Here is a 19,582-nt window from a genome sequence, read left to right as displayed (position 1 = left end):
GCCCTGCAATCCAAAGGTAGGCTGCTGCTGTAAAATGTCAGCAGGGCTCCCCGAGTGCTTAAAACCTGGACGTACACCTTTTGTATTGTTCTGTGTAAGTAAAAATGTCTTCTTTGCAACATGGCATGGAAGGGAATTTGCAGACTTCAGGGAGGATGTTTCCGTATGAAAACAAAAAGCTGCTATCTTTGGTTGTGAACCCCCCACTGTCTGCCGACAGTGTGCACTGTGCTACCTGGCCTGGAGGAGCTGACTGCTGTCTCTTTGCAGGCAGACGGCGGCACACGGCGGCAGGCCGGAAGCCCCGCGCTGCCCACTGCGTTCTGCTGGGCACGGGGGAGGAGCAGAGCGGTGAGCGCTCGCCGCGTAGAGGCGCCCCGCCGCACCCCAGCGGGAAGCGCCGTAAGAACACGAGGCATTGCGAGGCGGAGCCCGGAGGCGGGCGGGCGGAGAGCGGGAGAGTCGGTGCGCCTGTCGGCCGTGACCGCCGCCATGGAGCCGTTCTCGGTGAGCGGCCCGGAGCGGGGCCGGGGCGCGCGGGGGGTGGACCAGGTGTTCCCTGACCGCTGCCCTTCTCCCCGCAGGGTATCCCCACGGTCGTCGCGTTGGCCGCGGTGGCCGCGACGGCGCTGCTGCTGCTGCTGCTGAGAGGGGCGGGGCGGGGGCCGGGCCGCCCTGTCACGCTGCGGGACCCGCAGGCCAAATACCCGTTGCCGCTGGTGGGCAAAGAGGTGAGCGGTGGAGCGGCGGCGGGTCCCGGGGCTGCGTTACGCGGGGCGGAGCGGCGTTCCAGATGGGTCGCTGCCGGCGCGGTGGTTTCCCACCAAGGCTGGGCTCCTCGCTGTGTGCCTTGAAGTCTTGCCTTGGAGCTCCGTTAAACCCCAGGCTTCCGCGGAGTAGCTCCGCAACTCGCGTTGTCCTGCCCTGCCCGACCTTTGACCATAGGCAGCGCGGGTGCTGAGGGGGGCCGTGCAGCTGAAGGGGACAATTCCTTGATCCTAAAACTCAGAGGTGTCTAAACTTCGTTTGCAAAGCTATTTGAGCTGCTCTTGCTGGCTCCTGGCTGCGTGCTAACAAAGAATGGGCTCCTAACTCACAGTGTGGGGTACAGCTGAAACCAACAGCAGTGGTGTGTTGGCTTCATTTTGAATTTCGTGTTTTTTAAATAGGAGATCAGCCACGACACTAAGAAATTCCGGTTTGGGCTCCCTTCACCAGATCATGTCTTAGGATTACCCGTAGGTAAATACTTACAGCATTTAAATACATCTATTTTTGAGAATGAGGATTGTTAAGATCTTGAGTTCCTGTGTTGGAATTCAGAGCTCAGCTGGAGTTGAGAGCTGCACCTGGAAGCTGCCATGTCAGAAGGAAGCGCCAACTGGGTTTCCCAAAGAGTCCCATTTCAGATTTTCTTTATGCTCTGTCCTGCTTGTGTTACATGGTGTGGTGTAGTTCAGAACAAGAAGGTGAAATGCAGGTGAAACTGAACCAGTCTGAGGAAATTAACCCCGCTCAAGATATAGGCAAAAGAGGTACCCTTCTGAGCTTTTTAATACGACTTACTTCTGTTCTGCTTTTCTCTGGTGCTTCAGTTTGTCAGGTGTCCTCAGGTTTTTGGCAGCTGCAATCACACCCACGGATAAGGAATAGAATTCTTCTGCCTGGAAAGACTGTAACGATTGCATGCAAATCCCAGTGGAAATTTGTATCAAAGATGTTGCAATGTTCAGAGCCATTTCAGTGCATGCACTGAGCTTTGACACAGATACGTGTACAGTTTTGGCTTATCTTCTGCACTGGGAAATTCATTTCAGACTAGGATTGGCACAGTCTTCTTTCTCATACTCTGAAAGTGCGATGGCATTGAACCTTGGACCTTGAATTAATGGTAATTTATGCAGAACCCTGTTGCTGGCTGATATGGCAGATGGAGCCCTGTTTGTATTGTGCTGTGTTTGGCAGATTTCTTGCTGTATGCACAAGTTCCAGTTCTGTGCTGTGGGCATGTCCTTCTTGCATGCACCTGATCAAGCACCAGTCTTTCTTCAGGTTCTCTTTAGGGTCATATGGGACATGGAATTGAACTAACCATGTTAAATTGGCAAATTGTAAATGCTTTGGCACATGCTGCCTTTTGTTTGGAGTTCATTCATAAGAAATTAGGAATATGATACTGGAATTGTATGGGCTGGATTCTTGCCTCCTACTTTTACCAAGATCGTTTTGCTAAAAGTCTGCTACTGCTGCTTCTGCTTTGTGTCTTTAAGTACAGATCAATGCTGCTGCTTGTGGAGCTGGGTGGCAGCAAATGCTGTGTTTTTATTAGCTAAATACCAAATCTAAATACAGCACAGAGCATCCTACAAGGCAGGTACCCTCTACAGCCAAGCTGTGTAAACTGGAGGAAAAAATAAGGGAGTTTTGGCTGTGAAGATTGGTTTGTTTTTTTTTTCTTTTCAGCAATGCAGATGTGGTGTGAATACATAACAACACAGGATAACACAAAATAACATCAGTTGGTGAAAGCCAAACTTTCTAGCCTGGGCCGTTTGCTTATTACCTATAGCAACCTTTGCATAACAAGAACTCCCTGGAACTGAACTAAGAGAGATTTACCCTTTCCATAATACATACAGTTCCATAATTTCTTGTGGTTGTAGAAAAATATGCACTTCTTGTGTTGGCTCTTATTTGAAGGTGAACTGCCTGAGAATACGTGTGCATGTGTGTGCCATGAAAACAATAATGAATTATACAGCTTTTTAAAGGGCATTTTTCCAAACTAGATGCAGTGGTTAAGGCTGCATGTTTTATCTTCCACTTGCATTGTAAAGATTAACTCCACTGTTGCTTGTGCTTGGTGGCTTACAGTACATGTTTGTCTGTTTTGTCATCTTTGCCAAAAAATATTTTGAAACCAGGTAACAAAAAAGCTCATTAGATTGTAATTCTTTCTCCATAGGCCAACACGTTTACCTTTCTGCAAAAATCAATGGCAATCTGGTGATCCGAGCCTATACCCCAGTTTCCAGTGATGAGACAAAAGGTTATGTTGATTTGATTATAAAGGTAAATTTTAATTTCCTTTAATACAGATGAATTGCTTACTGGAAAGAAGGGAACTATTTCATTTTAGTGAAATAGAGTTTATTTTAATTGCTTGCCTTTCAGATAGGATGACTGCATGGCAAACTCCATCTGCTCACGAATAATGAGTTGTGTATCTGTTGCATGTCACAGAGAAATAGTAGAGGTGAGGGAGATGGAGCAGGGAGCTGGCAGTACTGCAAGATCTTCTCTGTTTTTGTTCGTTTGGGTTTTGTTTGTTAGTTTTTTTGCAATGAACAAATAGCAATTGCTCTCCTCAGGCTGCTTTATGCTGCTATTAGTACTCACTGCTGATACCTGAAAGAAGGAACATGTTAGTAAGAACTGTCTTTTGTGACCCTAGAGAGAGAGAGCAATTATATGTCTTCAGCATCAGAAGTTGTGCTAATGGGCTTATTGAGAAAATGGGATAAGGAAACAAGGAAAATCTTATAAACTAGGAGATGCTAGATGATTTGATCCCAGGTCTGGATTTTCCAGTTTTTTCTAAGACATTTTGCACTTAGGCAAAAAATCTGGGCTTCTTTGTTTTCTCTGTTCTTCATGTTACATATACAGTGAATGGTTATTAACTACTTAATATTTATCACGCATCTTGAAAGGCTGAAATGCTAGAATGTGGCTGAAAGGTCACAGCAAGAAAAGATGCAGTAATGCTATTTTCAGAAGGGGTGCTTACAAAAATGGGGGTAACGTAAGGTTCTTGTTGGAGAGATGGTGAAAGGAGGGCATAATGTGCCTGACACATGTTCTAACTAGCCTGGCTGTTTGCATAGGGTGTTTTACTTAGTCTGCTTACTGTTGCACGGCATGACAGGTAACTGAACAAAGAATTGTTGCAATCTTTCTTCCAAATGATAAATGTCAGACCTGCAGTGCTGTGATCTTCAGTATATCATTCTGACTCCACGAAAGCTAATGGCTGATGTCATAGAAATGCTTGTTTTTATAGGTTTACTACAAAAATGTGAATCCTAAGTTCCCAGAAGGTGGGAAGATGTCCCAGTACCTAGACAACATGAAGATTGGAGATGTTATTGACTTCAGGGGGCCAAATGGACTGCTTGTCTACAAGGGGTCAGGTACTGTGACACAAAGGTGGGAGAGCAGAAGGGAGGAACTTAGTTATTATCAGAGGCGTTTGATAAACTGTGGTTTGCAGAGAAACTACTTTGAAAAGTAGGAAGAGAAAATCTACGCTTTCTGATCTTGCCCGAAAGCCCAAGAGTTGCTTATGATGGGAAGAGTACTTAGTGTTTGCAGAGTAATAGCTGGTTGTTGTCTTACTCCTGGGACCATATAATTAAATCTGAAAGATCTGCTGTTGCATATTTACTAAGAAGGCTGCACTGGAAATCCCTCGGATATGGACGTGGAGAGAGATGTTCCAGATACATGGCAGGTTGTAGCCTCAAATGCCCTCTGAAAATCTTGGCAGTGTTACTAAATAATTTATTAACTGCCAGCCAGCTCCATTTAGGTATTGAACTGGGTCTGAACTGGCCGGGAGGAAGTCGTCTGTTCAAAGAAATAATCTTCTTTGAAGATGCTAGTAAAAGGCCAAAGGATTTTGTATTCATCTTGACTGAGAGGCACTGTGCACTTAATATTCCTGCTTCAGGGGAAGCAGTGCTCAGCACTTCCCTGGATCATGGCCTTTTACAATGAATAATACACTGATGAATCAGTTATATCTCAGAGGACTTGAGTGGTGTATGTTTTACAAACGTTCCTTTCATCTCTGATTTGGTTGCTATGAAGAGTAGTAGCTAGGAGAGCTGGTTACTAGTTATAGATTTCTTTAAAGATTATTGGAGTATGTCCAGTGTCTTTTATGTATTATACTTCTCCTGGGCTTTTCTCTTGGGTGAATACAAACTGTCTGGTTTTGTAACAGTTTTAAAGTGACAATGCACTCAGGCGTAGAGCAGAAATCAGCAAGGTCTTATCACAGGACAGTAAAGGCAGTCGCCTAACTGACTGCAAGCAGCACAATGATCTCCTTAACTGAAAGCAAAAGACAGAAATGAAGTTCTTGATGAAAGGATGCAAGGATTTGATTATCTTTGTGGCATCTTGCTTGATGCTGGTTTAATACAACTCCTTTGAAAGTGGACACACAGAAATGGCTGGATCCATGGTGTAAATGAAGATGATGAAGGTGGCCTAATAAACTTTTCTGTCGAGGCTATGGTTACCCTTAGCTATCACCAGCTTTCGCAGTTGCTGAGTGATGTAGTCAGTGATAAGGGAATTCCTGAGTCGATCACAAATGATGCTGGGTAGCTGGCAAGATGAAGCTCAGAGTGTGCAAAGGCTTCTAGCCTTTACACTCAGTGCTGTGCTGAGCACATTTAGCATGTCCAGCAGATCTGCCCTAATTGATTGGTAGGCAGTAGTAATGTATTCCCATGGAAGTTGTATCTGTTTTTGTTTAGGAGTTAACGTGTCTATAGGTTTTGAATATTTCTTCTAGGTACCTTTCTGATCAAGCCTGATAAGAAGTCTGAAGCACAGAAGAAGTTTGCAAAGCATGTGGGGATGATAGCTGGGGGAACAGGTACAACTATTCTCATCACAGCAAATGTCACTCTGGAGAATTAAGCGGTCTTCAGGGATGCTTGGGAGGAGTCTAATGTGCTATACTTTGGCAGCAGAGCGCTTCCATGAGCACTAAGCTGCTCTTTCACACTGCTTGCATGTATTTGGTGTTTGGATCCATCTGGGATAAAGAACATATTTGAAGTGTTGAGTCAGTTGTGTGTTTTAAGAGTTGTGCACGTACTGGATCTCCTCTCTTCTGAGTCCTGTTATGATCAGAATCTAACTTGTATTTCTTTTTATACATGAGTGTTTGGTGACACTGAAGCATTCCGGCAGCTTGAGCTCTGTGCTGAGGGTTAGCAGCTTCTTTGTAGTTTTAGTCTCAATTTACTGTGTGACCTCAGAGAAGTCACTTTACACAGAGCTCCAATGTCAATGACAAAAAATATTTTAGGAGAATATCCTGCAGGTGAAATCAGTGTTCTCTTATCACATCCACTACAGATGAAAGCCCCAGAATGCAAGCACTGTGGTTTTGTTTTAATCTTCATCTATATGAAATAACAAAAACCCTTCAACTTCTGCATTTGGCACAGAGTAGAAATTCAGTGTGCAAAATAAGCTCCCACTGAAGACCAAGTGAAGGCAGCAAGAATATTGAAAGTGCAGCTTTATGTAGATTGAAATATTTGCATTTTTAACTGCTTTGTTTTGAACAGGAATAACCCCTATGTTGCAGCTGATCCATCATATCACAAGTGATCCTAAGGACTCTACAAAATGTTACCTTCTTTTTGCTAATCAGGTAAGTGTGCTGATGCATCCGTTCGTCCTTTTATGGCCTGCCTTTTTTGCTGGCTTAAGTTTTTGAAGCTGCTGTGACACAGAAAATACTGCTCTACATGCTTCATATCTTTCAGTGTCTGTCTGATCTGTAATTTTGGCTAAATGTGTATGACAAAATGTTACCTGAGATGGCATATTTAGTATGATCAGCATAGATAGGACCAGAAAGTAGTTACTAAATAAGTTCTTATTGTATTGTCTTGGATTAAAATGATTTAAGAAGGAGAAAGTGAATTATAAAAGTATTTGCAACTATTTACTAATACTGTATGGTGCTGTTGTAGTTTCAGTGATATTTCAGTTGTTTTGAAGATGGCTCATAGTTTCACTCATACTCCGTAATTCCTGTATTGGAATAAATTGTGAACAGATTGTTGCTCCTGCTAATCTTACTCCTTGACTGATTGCAAAGAAACAGGACTTTGTTCTGTTTAATTCTGTTAACCAGGGTTAACAGGAGCTAGTTGTGATTCAGAAGTTGTTCAGATTGACATCTTTAGAATTGTGTTTAGGTGACTATTAAGTCTCATATTTGGAAGCTCTTAATCTGTAGTGATAGCCTGTCATGCAAAGGGAAAGTTTGAATGAGTTTCCATTGTATTTGTCTTGTTGCATGCTAGGTAAGCTCACAGCAGAGGCTATATTAAGGTGTTTTAGAGCTAAATAGCAGTCTTGTTTTGCAGACAGAAAAGGATATATTGCTCAGAGCTGAGCTAGAAGACATTGCTAAGAGGCATCCTGATCAGGTCACGCTCTGGTATACGCTGGACAAGCCTCCACAAGGTAGGCTACTGGTACACACTGGACGTATGCTTGCTCTTGTGAAAACTGCTGCTGTTTTCATAACAGCAGTATCTTTGTGTTGATAAATCAGTTTAAAGCACATATCTTTGTGCATTGAGATAGTGGGGAGAAAAGGATGCTTTGTTCACTTAAAGTAGCAGAGGTATTCAATGATACTGCTCCTTGAAACCACCTAGCATTTCTTTTTCACTTTTGTAACAACACTGCTGTCATCACCGAGCTTGTAACCTTACCGGTCCTTTCTAGAGTTTTCCAAATGTGTTGAGTAGCACAGGTCTGAATAATCTGCCCCTGTACTGCTGTCCTGGGTGACCTTTCTCTCCTGGAAGAAAGCCTAATTTATTCTTCATGTTTATTCCTGGCTGATATCTAATTTGTTTAAAGCTGTCATTTATTCATAGGCATTCTTGTCTGAAAGTCTGTATAGTCCCTTTTCAGCCAGATTCTTGTTATCCATGTGCTTACTGTCCTCTTTAAAAGGAACCACAGAGTTTGAGCAAAGTGAGAGATGGGTCCCTGTCTGCTTGCAGTGATGGTGGCGTAGCTTCAGCTGCTTTGTGACAAAAACATATGCAGTTTAAAGAGATTTCAGACTGTACAGAGTCAGATTAATAGTTTGATGTGTTTGTTTCAGATTGGAAGTACAGTTCTGGCTTTGTCACTGCAGACATGATTAAAGCCCACCTCCCTTCTCCTGGCAGTGAGACGCTCATTCTAATGTGTGGGCCACCACCTATGATTCAGTTTGCATGTCAGCCTAACCTGGACAAACTCGGCTATCCCAAGAGCATGACATTTTCTTATTAACAGTGATGTCATCCAGCTCTTTTTCTTAAGTAAGTATTGCATATTTTCCTACAGGAACGACTGGTATGTAACTGTGCAGCATTTCTTAATTCTGTGTGTGTGTTTTTTAATGGCATAGTTTAATTTCTGTGAGTTTTAACTTCACAGTGACCTTTGACTACTAAGAGATGTGAAATCATTTTTCAATTATGTGGGAAGTAACTAATTCATATGTTAATATGAAGTGTTACACCTGCAGTTCTAACAAAAAAATGTGTGTAAATTGAAAAGCAGGACAGTGATAAAATGAGTTGTTTGTTGACATGGATATGGTATTTGGGAGAGGGCTGTAAAAACTGGAATAGGATGTGAGCACTCTGTAAGTAATTAATTTATTCTGGTGAAGGTGAGAACAAGGAACAGTGTTTTCTCAAAATGCTGTTCTGCAGCCCTTTACAAGACTTTAAACAAAATGCCAACAGTATGTCACTAAAAAGCATCTAATCAAAATTTAGGTAATATGTAATTGCTTATTACTGTAATAGTAATTCTCATTCATGTGGAAGTTATGGAGAAGGATTCTGTAACATCATGCTGTTTTCTGATGGCCTGAGTGCTTGTTGTTGTGGCCATTCCCTTTGCTTAAGAGAAAGCATGGCTTCTTCATTCCTATTTTAAGCCTTGCTGAGTTGGTCTTACATTCAGCTGTACCTTGTCTGAGTATTTTTACCATGTAGCATTGAATTTTTAGTCATCAGTGCATGCAGTACTGCATATTCATTTTCAGGAATTAGTTCATGCTGCAATTGCTGTAAGGTCTGAAAAATCTCAAAGACAGTAGACTTGATTCTTCAGTTGCAAACAACTGTGCTTACTAAATATTTTAATTCCTCTGAAGCAAAATCAACCGTTTAGTAGTTAAAGCTTGACTTAGTGAAGTTGCAGTAATAATGCAGAGGAAGTCACAGACATTCACAACTGCGATTCTGTCACTGATAAGAGATCAGCTACCTCTGTTTCTGTTAGAATCATTCCAGTCAGGAAGTAATAGAAGAATATTCAGAATTTATTCATAACAGTCAAAGATGTAGGCATGTATGCCTGTGTTATAACTAGGATTTCTTACTATATTAAAAAAGGAGATATTCACATCAAGCTTAGCACAACACTACAGTGAGTTATAAATACTCCCTCAAAAGAAAAAGGGAAAGCTGCTTGGAATAGCTCATTGAGACTAAGGCTGCCCCTGCCAGAGCAGTTGTTATAGTATTATGACTAGGATGAATTTGATCAGTTAATCTGACAGGGTATTTCATGTGTCTGTTAGTATATGCCCACGCTAGCGCTGACTGCACTACTCCATTGCCAGATCAGAGGGGACATGTTTAGTTTGTTCATGTGCAGATTCACGTATCGCTCCTTTGGATTTTTATTTACTTAATTCTTCAGTGACTGAAAAAAAAAATCAGCCTTAACTTTAACATTTTGGGCATGCTCTGGACAGCACCTGAGATTTCCCATTTATTTTGGAAGGTTTGTGGCTAGGAGTAGCCCACCCTTGGGCTTATATCAGTAGATAAACCAACATCTCGCAGCAAGAAAGGAGGAAGTAATGCAAATCATGCATATTCATAAAAAGCCTTTTCTTTCCAGTTGGACGGATTTCTTTTTTGGCATTTCTCTGTATAAGATACAATGTTAGTTATTAATCACCTTATTAATACATAAAAGGCATGTGCTATCAGATTGCACAAGCAGTTGCAGCTGTGAACACAACACTTTCACCCTTGAACTGCCCCTTGTGTAAGTAGGCAGAAGCTGCATCTCCCTGTCACAGTACTGCTGTCTTACCTACCTCCATGTGATTGCTACAGATTTATTTTGTCAAAAGAAACAAGTTTGCTTTACTATAGTCCTTGATGTGCCCTAGTCATGTTTTACATGTGACAGAGCAATAGTATTGATTTCCCACTGCTAAATAAAACACTATGTGAAAATCTGCCTGTAGCTGGAATGAAAGAACTGAAAGTGTAAAATAATATGACCAGTTCTTATGCAAATATTACAGTTTCTACTACCAGCTCCAATCCTAAAGGCTGTTTACAGGCATTTGTTTCATTAGCTTTAACCTCTTATAGCTCTTATAACTTATTCCTTGTCTTCCTGAAAACTGTGCTGCATCTTATATCAACCAGGTATTATGCTGAGAGTGTTCTCTCTGAATTGTGTGGATTGTTCAGAAGGCTTATGAGCACCCTGATGCTTCCACATGTGCCTCAGTACTAACCATTTTAGACAAAACAGGAAATTACAGAAAAAGCCCTATCAACACTTTAAGGCCTACAATTTAAAGCAATCACAAAGAAAATCTTGTTGCAGAGTACAGCAAGCATCATCCTAGTATTCTAGTTATATTTTGCATTAATTATTTTACATTAGTTATTTTGATTGTGCTTTGAGTTAGCTAAAGATTTGTGAACAAGCCATCTTGATTGTCACTCTCCTGCAAGGGCTTGGTTGGATACAATTACATTTTATTTTTCCTATTCTAAACCATGCTTATTGAACAACAAAAAAGGGCAGGGTATGTTCTAGTGAAAGGGGTGAGGGTCCTTCTATGGCAAAGTATTTCTGGCATGACTGCAGTAATAGTGAGCCATGACAGGTGTGCTTGCCAGCACATCTGAATTGCTAGGTGGCTCTGATTAGTCCATGTGGTATAATAGAATATTAATGATTCCTGCATTACAACTTAATTATAAAAATAAAAAAAATATATATAAAAGACTTTTTCTATAGCAGTACATAAACATACCATGTAAAAGATGATAAAATATAAGGGTAAAACATACTGGCTTTCCAGACTCTGCATAAAAAACAACTGTGTAGCACTTCTTTCAGCACCTCTTTTACATTATATTATATGGAAAGAGTGCAGAGGAGTTACCTGTGAAGTGTTGCTCTGCTAGCAATACTAAATACTATGTGGTGTGTGTCACTAGAGGAAAAGAGGTAAAGCTTTTCTGTACCACAGCATCAGGCTTCTCCTGGCCTGCCCCAGGCAGGCATGAGGTATTAGTGGTCTTGGTCACGCTGAAATATCATCTCCAGTCTTCTAAGGTAGGTGTTAAAAATCTGCTGTCGTTTAGCATTTCATCTTGGCTTAACATTGTCTGAAAAAAATCACAGCAATATTAAAACAAGTAGACATAGTCTACTCTATGTCCATAGTTTAGAGAAATAACTAGAGTTTAGAGAAATCCAACTGTAATGAGATCAGATTTACAACAGAGGGGGTTAGAGCCACGCAAAATTAAATTGGAATCTCCCAAATGGCTGCTTTAAATAGCAAAAGTAGAAATTTTCACACAGATGTGTGGCATTGTTCATACACCTTCAGTCAATTAACTAATTTAACAAAAATGGACCAACATGGAGTCAGGAGTACATAGTTATTTATTTCCCTGTCATATTTTCTCTCTTGTACATCTTCAAGTCTTACCTCTTTGCCAGTCCTTGGGAGGGATGCCTCTTACTGTGTCACAGAGATAAATTGGTGAAAACTTAGAAGATGCTGAAGTGAAACTTAATTTCTAGTAAAAGTGATTCTTTTTTTTTGAGTGTCCATGCATGCATATAGCATGCAACCAAGCTATAAAGGAGGTGCATAACAAGAGTAGTGACCCACTTACTCTTAACCACCACTAGCAATACCCGAATTTCACTGAGTTGTAGCAGATTACATTTGTGACTTCAAAAGGAATAAAATTGGTACGTACCGTAAGATTGCTTATGCCTTGAGAAAAAGCCCCTATTTGCTTTACTGTTCCTTCTGAGTGTTCCATCTGTAAAAGTATTCAGCAGCTAATTCAATTCAGACAGTATGTGCAATGTTATTCACTGTACATGCATCATGGGGAGGTACCTCTGCCTTAACAAAGGGAGATGCTGTAGTTTTAAAAGCTAATTTCAGCACATTTCCGAGTTGCATGTGAATAAAAATGTCTCCGTGCTGTAGAGTGTATGAAAATGCATTAACAAAGGATTAAATCCTGATTAAGAGAACTGATTTATGGAACCTGATCTGTAATTTAGACAAGAAAAGGAATAGCATAAATAACTACCAGCCAAGAGTAATATTTTCCAGAAGATGAAACACGTAATTCCAGTAGTAGAACTGCCTCCATAGGCAAGCAGTAACAATCCTACCTCTGCTTACTCAAAAAGGCTATCAGTACTAGGGCACTGAGGTTTTGCTGTGTGACCACACTAGAAATCAGGCTTAAGTTAAAGGTCACTCTGCTAGTGAAAAATAGAATATTTCTGTAATGTTTGAATAGCTCTGTGTTGTAAGCTGTCAGAGTTAATGCATTTCCTTTCAACTCTTAATTGTGTAAATGGACATCAGTACTAAATTAGTGTGTATATTTGAATGTCAGGGCTTACTACTGTCACCATGTAGGAGCAGCTCTGGATTTTTACTACGGTGCACACTAAAAAAGACAACAGTTAGATAATGAAAACAAATGAGATGTTAGATGCAGTAAACCATGCAAATGACAGAATGACTTCCACAGGATTAGCAATTTTGTGGCCATTTTCTCACTGAGTTTAAAATGTTTCACTATGGTCACTGGAATTAGAAGGGTGTACCCCAGCTGCCTCTTTGCGGGTCTTGCATGTTGTCAAGTCCACACAAGCCTCTGGTAGCTCCATTTTTCAGGGTTTACATTCCTTTACACAACAGCAAAGTAGAGTAGAGTTTGGTGGGTTTTAATTTTCATCATTTATGCAATGTCTGGACACAGTTTCATTACGCAGTTCGCTACTAAATGACAGAAGTGAATTATTTAAGTGTTGGTTTATTAATAATTTTGTTCATTACTGAGGCCATTGTTTTCATGTCTACTGTTTAAGCCTAACTACTCCCCATGTACATAATGAAATAATGCAGTTGGAATCCTTGATTAATCTGTTAGAAATCTATGATCCAGTTGTACTTTAATATATAACTTGATAGTTCTGTACAAATTAGTCCAAATAAACTTATCACATTAAAAACTGCCCATATAAAGAACAAAGGTGTGTGCCATACTCAGGTTATGAAAGCCGAAAGTACAAAAGTCTTCTGTTTACTGCAGCCTCTACCTTAATTGCCAAAATACACTGACTGTGGTAGTGTAAAGGTGTCAGGTTCCTGAAAAAGGGCTTGAAGATGAATGAGTTCATTGTTATGTTGATGGAAAAAAAAACAACCAAACAAACCTTGACATTCTTAGTATAGAACTCTTTCAAGTGTCCATAGCCAGTACTTTCTCAATGAGTTCATGCAGATACAGCAAATACTGTTATATGCTAACATTTGATTATTTGCAAGCTTTGGAATGCAGGAAGAGGATGAGATGAGAATGGCATCAGTCTGTTTGTCCCACCTGATCCAGTTCCCTATCAGTGAGTGGACTAAGGCCTTTGTATCCAGTGTAGTTCTTCTGAGTACCATTTGTAGCACCTGGGTTTGTATCCATGGGACAAACATAGTCCGTTGATTCATCAAATTTCTTTTTTCTTAAATTTCCAAAATGTGAAAATCCAAGTTTCTTTGGCTAAAATAAAAAGAAAGCAAGTATTAAACCTGAAAAATAAGGTTATTCTTTAAACATTCAATATCCTTTCCTTTTTATTTACTTAGGTACTGTAATTCTTCAAATAGATTCAGAACTGTATACATTGAATTGTTTACAAAGTGGGGAGTTACAGTTCATTTTAAATAAGTTTAAGTAAGTTCCCTTCTAAGAAAAGAGGAGATTGCATGCTCGTTTCAGAAACAAATTTTAAAAGATAACTGCAAATTAAATGCCTTGGTATCTAGAGTTGAGAACAACGTAGCACTGCTTCTAGAACAGATCTTTCCCCACTCACATATGTATGTCCTGTATTTTCTTTATGAGAAGTGAAGGAGTAAGGCTGAGATTCTGTAATATCTTGTTTTGAAAAGCAGCTCATACCCGAACTTTGGCAGTGGTGGTCAGAGGTGTGTAAGCTGTTGACTCCGTTATGTCCCTTTTTTCTTGCTGTGTCTCTGGCCCAATTAATACATTAAAATTGGTTGTTAGGTGGCGTCGCAGTAGGGTCTTCTGAGGTGGAATATTCAGCAGCATTGCCAGTGTGTCACCGTTGAAGCGAGGTTCAAGAATCTATTAAGATAGGGTTTGTTTTTTTTTTAATAATATGGTTAAATATTTGCAATAGTAAATCATTATGGTCCTTAGCAGAAGGATTTCTTCATTCCAGCTGTCCACAGTAGACATTTTTAAGTCAGTAGTATTATGACATTCACTAGGTTTGAATAGGAAATGTATGGAGTTAGACATTAAGAAATGCAGAGTGTAACCAGACAAATGCCAAATTATATTTATCATCAACAGGGTTGCTTTGGGGATTTTTGAGCTCTTCTTTTTTTTTTTTTTTTTACTACTGTATTATTATTCTAAAAACAAACTTAATCTTAGTACAATTTTTTTTCTATTTATTTTTTTCAAAAAATCTGCAGCACATCAGCATCACAGTATTTCAGAACTCTTGGCTTTTCTAAGCTACAAGTTGTATTTTGGATCAGAAAAATACTTTTCAGGCAAGACAAATGTGAGTTCAAAACAGTTATTTCCTGTGGCAGGGTGTTAGCATAATTTTATTAAAGCTGCTCCAAGGGACACTCAGCAATAGAGTAATTTTCTCACAGTACAGGTTGTTGTTCTCTAATGTACTACTGTTGCTGTTAAGCATACACAACTCAGCATTGATATCTTAACAGTTGCTTTGCTATTTAAATTTTCTTTTGTACAATTAATATGTACAGATGCAGAAGCTTTTTAAAATGCCTGATCATGCTTTTATTTTGCAAATGTCCACTTGTGTTTCTTGCCACGTGACCAGAACAAGATAAAGTAAGGTTTGCAATACAGTCTTGTCAGATATGTAGTAGGATGTTAAAAAGAATTCTTACAATGAGGCCACCGTGCACTCCACTTCCTCGGAGGTTTGGTGCATATTCTGCCAAATCAACTGATCTGAGCCATTCCATCACTCTGTGATTGGACCACTGCACCACTTCAGAAGGTGAAACATTGCTCTGTTCAAGTAACCAGAAAAGATGGTGACAATACAGCCTGGTCTGTCACAGCATGTTCACAAAATGAATCTTGAGTTTAGATGAAAACATTGTTCCCTTCTCAACACAGAGGAGCATTTCCTCTTTCTGTTCAAGGCATCTCTTAAACATGCTCTAATCTGGTGGTATGTATTAGTCTAGGACAGATTAAACCTATGTACAGCATCAAATTCTAAAATAAGAGTACACATTCTAAATGTAAAAAAACCCAAACATTTTGAGAAGAACATTATTAACAAGGCTGTCATAGTATCACTAAGAATAAGCTCTGGTAGGTAGAGTGAAAACAATATGCAGTCTTTTATAATTCAATTAAGGCAGCCAAAAAAGAGCATTCCAAATAATTCACTCGAAAATTGAATTAACATAACTGAGAAAGTACTTTTAAAAGAAAGATGCATAAGATTCAACTAGTAAGTAGCTCAATCACTTGTGAACTGAGCAGGTTTTTATTATCAGAGAGGACATGTTATATTCCAGAACAGGAATGCAACACAGCTTCTGCTTTAGAGGCAATTCCCTAAAAGCTGTGATTGAGGTATTATTGTTCATGGAGTATAATAACAGAGTAATTACTCTGTTATAATAATAATATAATAGATATATAATTATGAAGTTACTTAAACATACTTTTACCTCCTCAACTGGTCGTCTGCGTAGACAGTGGGGGTTAAAACTGTTGATGTGCAGCACATGAATGGCACACTTAATACTCAGATGATGCAGCTGACTGGTGACTTTTAGAAAGAGAAGGTCGTTCTGTAAAGGAGAGAGTCTTTTAAGCAGCACAGAATACATTCAAAAATAGTACTTTTGCCAAGAAGAAAGATTTCAAGCTTTGTATGTAGTTTTTGGTTTATAGTATTGTACCATATTAACATGGTTAAAAATGGGAGGAGAGTTTATAGCCAGTTAAATAAAACCAAGGCTCATGGACAGTTTTTGATCATGCTGCAGTGGGATCACAGAAGCTAGCAACTCATACCTGGCATGGACCAGTAGAGATCATACTTCTGTGGCAAAGGTTCTGCAAGCAGCTTAGACATGGTTCTGTTTTTGACTACTGCTAAATTATGTTACTATGCTGTGATAAAAATACAAGAACATTTATCTAAACCTGGGCAGGGAAGCTGTACAAGTAACTTCCTTTAGGAGGAAGTTTTTCACTCAGAGGGTGGTGACACACTGGAACAGGTTGCCCAAGGAGGTTGTGGATGCCCCATCCCTGGAGGCATGTAAGTTCAGGCTGGATGTGGCTCTGGGCAGCCTGGTCTGGTAGTTGGTGACCCTGCACACAGCAGGGGGGTTGAAACTAGATGATCATTGTGGTCCCTTTCAATACAGGCCATTCTATGTTTCTGTAAGTAAACATAATGGGTATATGTATTGTATTGTTTGCTGCTAATTTGATGAGAGCTGTCCAAGTTACTGGATTTGTTCTTTACCTTTAATTTACCTAATGTTGTTGATAACTTAGTGAGGAGAACAAAACATTCCAGAAGCTGTATGTAAAATAGGTCATTTTACCATCAATTATTTTGTATGATATTGAACGAGAAACGTCTTGCAGAAGTCAGCTGTAACACTGTATTACTAGTCCTAAGGTGCATAAAACAGGTAATCTTGCACTAAACGGTACATAGAAGTTCCTACCTGCACTGTTTCTGGTTTGCAAAAAAAAAAAACAAAAAACAACCTTGTAATTCTTTGCTCACTCTGAAATTCAGAGTTTGGCAAAAAACGATTTTAGCTTACCACAGTTAAGTACTGCAGCATTCTCCCATCAACTCTGGACTCATGAAACTGGTCTTTGTACTGAGGTAAACCAATATCATCAAGCCAGCCTGTAGATAGAAGAACAATGGTGTATCCAAATTTGTATCAGTGAGAATGAAGCCAGCTTCCTCTGAGGCACTCCAGTAGCTCATTCTACCTATTCACTTTCCAAAGGACAGCCTCTTATCGGGAACCTCCCAGCAGCCAACAGCCAGCTTTGTCAACAGTACCTCTGCTGTATTTTAAGTATGTACTTTCTGCAGTGTAATTTAGCTCTTGCTAGACTGAGACCTCTCACCCCTATTTGTATTCCTTCCCCCTCAAGAAGGATGGGCTGCCTGAGACACGTGCATGTTTAAGCAGTCACCAGCCATCTTTTTAAGAGCGCTAAGTTTAAACAGGACAAGTTATCTCATGGAATGATGATTTTTGTGTTGTTCTGAACATTCAAATAGGCAGTTTTATAGTATGAACTTTCCGTGGGAACTCTACTGTTCAGATGGAAGAAAAGTTGTGGAACAATTTGTGAAATGTGGATGCCATCATCAGATTATTACATGATATTTGTTAAATTTTCCACCCAGTGCACACACTTGAGATTGTGCTGAAAGACCATACAGTCTATCGGAGAGAAAAATTCATCTGATGATTGATCTGAAAATACTTCCATTTTTTAACTGCGATTTCACTATAGTAAAGAAACACAAAATTTTCTGAAGAATTTTTCACTTACGCGTCACCCAGATATGATCGAGTTGTGCAGACTTCTCATCTTGTTTTGTGTTTATTGATTTAATGGCCAAAACTAATTTCTTCCTGTGCAGTGGGTGCTTTATTCCCATTTCCTGTAATAATAACCATTAACAAATAATTTGCTTTGCCTCTGGCCCTCTTCATCTCATTAAACATCTATGAAAACATTTCAAAAATGTAGAACTGCCTATTATTGGTAGGGGCCTAGTTATACAGAAGCAACTGGAGTTTGCTTAAGTGAAACAGGTGCAAATATTACCTTTTCCATGTCCTGAGGTGTCGCAGTTAACAGTGTATGGCCTGAAGTTACCCACTGCCGGGCAAAAATGACGTACTGCCCAAGACCAAAGTCCTCAAGCCAGTTACAAACTCTTTCAGTACTCCACTGAGCAAATGGAGCATTGTAGTCACTGAAAAATAAAAGAACTCTTTGAAATTCATAAAGGAAAGATGATGGAAATTATGAGAAAGACCATCGCAAACTAGAGGAGATACTACAGGCCAGTTTCTAGCACGCTTTATTCTGTGCAGTAATCAGCTCTAGCAGCCATTCTTGCAATACATGCTGTGGTATGAGTATCCCCTTAATTTGACTGCCCAGCTTCTTTTTCTGGTCATTTGCAGCAGAGCAAGAAGAGAAGGATAAAAGTTTCAAATAGAAATGGGAAAGAACAGAAAGAGGTAATTGCTGAATCTTCATGTCTGCAGATATTCCTACAGGAGATGATGAGAAATTTTCTGAAGACATTTTTTTGCTGCTACCTGCAGTTGAGGGAGTGCAGAAAAGCAAACCGCTTGGGTTACGCTTTCTACCAGAGAAATTCTTTCCAGTTGTAGAATTCCATGTGTAATTAAGTATGTTAATGCATATTTCACGAAAGGAACATTTTACCGTTCAGTATATTTAACAATACCATATAATAATCTATGTAAAAAAAAAAAAAAGAAAAAGAAAAAAAATGTTACTTTTTCTGGCCTTTGGTTTCCTTTGATCTGGATAACCGAGGTCCGGCTGTTGCACGGAGACCACCCCTTCGAAACTCTGCCAAACCCAGATCGTCTGCAGGGAAGTTACCAGACTGAGTTCTTCTTATTCTTTCAAAACAAGAGCGCCAAGACAGTACTGTTAGTGTCCAGCAGCAAAGTGTTTCATACGGAAACTATAATGACAGCTGGAAACTGTATTAATCTCCCCGTAGAGCACAAACATCTGATTCAGGCAGCAGCTGATGAAGGAGCAGGCAAACACTGTCTAGACTTATCTCAGAAAAGAAAGAAAAGCTTTGCAAAGCAGCCATGACCCTTCAACTCAAATAATAATTCACAGAGGTCAGACTTGTAAATGGCTGCAATTCTGAAGTAGATAAAAGGCACACAGTAAAACTTGGTATTCTCAACTGTCAGCATAATTACACAGGAGAACATATTGTTTCTTCCAATAGCACGGCACTCTGAACCTTACCATCCACTTTCCTCCAGCCGTGTATACAAAGAGACACAACTACCCGTACAATCAGAGAGCTGCTTTCCCTCCTCTTTCTGAATTTTATTTTACTCCTGCTGTATCTTTTCATGAGAACCAAATGAATTCTCAGTTTGAAATGCTGTGATGAGGAACTAAAAAACATTATCTTACTTTCCCCAGATTTTCTTGATTCCTTTTGGACTCTTTCTGTTTTCTGGAGACAGTGGAGACTGTGGACCTGAATCCATTCCCAAAGAAAGAGGTGAAAGATCATCTGAAACTACTGTACCGTCCATGTTCTCTGTTTCTCCTGAGTTAACAACAATAAT

At 39.8% G+C, this 19,582-nt stretch overlaps 2 protein-coding genes across 14 annotated transcripts in view; one reads left to right on the top strand and one right to left on the bottom strand.

Moving 5' to 3' along the window:
* Positions 1 to 140: 140 nt before the first annotated feature.
* LOC125694985 (NADH-cytochrome b5 reductase 2) lies at positions 141 to 19,547 on the top strand. 2 transcript variants are annotated; one of them, XM_048948956.1, is made up of 10 exons: positions 141 to 500; positions 585 to 731; positions 1,170 to 1,242; positions 2,966 to 3,072; positions 4,064 to 4,193; positions 5,588 to 5,671; positions 6,375 to 6,460; positions 7,185 to 7,284; positions 7,940 to 8,141; positions 19,434 to 19,547. In XM_048948956.1, exons 1-9 carry the CDS (start codon positions 156 to 158, stop codon positions 8,110 to 8,112), a joined length of 1,245 nt encoding a protein of 414 aa, XP_048804913.1. In that variant the 5' UTR covers positions 141 to 155; the 3' UTR covers positions 8,113 to 8,141; positions 19,434 to 19,547. The 2 variants fall into 2 exon arrangements, with proteins under 2 accessions (XP_048804913.1, XP_048804914.1); XM_048948957.1 differs by having other exon boundaries at positions 385 to 507.
* PPFIBP2 (PPFIA binding protein 2) overlaps positions 8,470 to 19,582 on the bottom strand; it is a 99,715-nt gene continuing 88,602 nt past the window's right edge. For 11 of the 12 annotated variants that reach the window (XM_048948929.1, XM_048948930.1, XM_048948927.1 and 8 more), the window contains 10 exons: positions 19,425 to 19,563; positions 18,755 to 18,883; positions 18,048 to 18,198; positions 17,769 to 17,880; positions 17,015 to 17,103; positions 15,890 to 16,018; positions 15,095 to 15,220; positions 14,097 to 14,285; positions 13,524 to 13,694; positions 8,470 to 11,936 (listed from right to left, as the gene is read on the bottom strand). In XM_048948929.1, the coding sequence (XP_048804886.1) occupies positions 11,796 to 11,936; positions 13,524 to 13,694; positions 14,097 to 14,285; positions 15,095 to 15,220; positions 15,890 to 16,018; positions 17,015 to 17,103; positions 17,769 to 17,880; positions 18,048 to 18,198; positions 18,755 to 18,883; positions 19,425 to 19,563 (1,376 nt within the window). In that variant the 3' untranslated portion in view covers positions 8,470 to 11,795. The remainder of the gene's footprint in view (positions 11,937 to 13,523; positions 13,695 to 14,096; positions 14,286 to 15,094; positions 15,221 to 15,889; positions 16,019 to 17,014; positions 17,104 to 17,768; positions 17,881 to 18,047; positions 18,199 to 18,754; positions 18,884 to 19,424; positions 19,564 to 19,582) is intronic. The other variant, XM_048948928.1, reaches the window with a different exon arrangement.

This window comes from Lagopus muta, chromosome 6, assembly GCF_023343835.1.
Source record: "Lagopus muta isolate bLagMut1 chromosome 6, bLagMut1 primary, whole genome shotgun sequence".
In the NCBI taxonomy this organism is placed as follows: Eukaryota; Metazoa; Chordata; class Aves; order Galliformes; family Phasianidae; genus Lagopus; species Lagopus muta.
Note: the sequence above shows the minus strand (reverse complement) of the source record. Positions and strands in the feature narration are given on the sequence as shown.

Bases quoted from the DNA above. Each gene is read 5' to 3' on its own strand.
- LOC125694985 (XM_048948956.1), top strand. From the start codon at position 156: ATGTTTCCGTATGAAAACAAAAAGCTGCTATCTTTGGTTGTGAACCCC. The intron at 501-584 runs GTTCTCGGTGAG...TTCTCCCCGCAG, and splicing joins GTGACCGCCGCCATGGAGCC to GGTATCCCCACGGTCGTCGC. The intron at 5,672-6,374 runs GTACAACTATTC...TGTTTTGAACAG, and splicing joins GATGATAGCTGGGGGAACAG to GAATAACCCCTATGTTGCAG.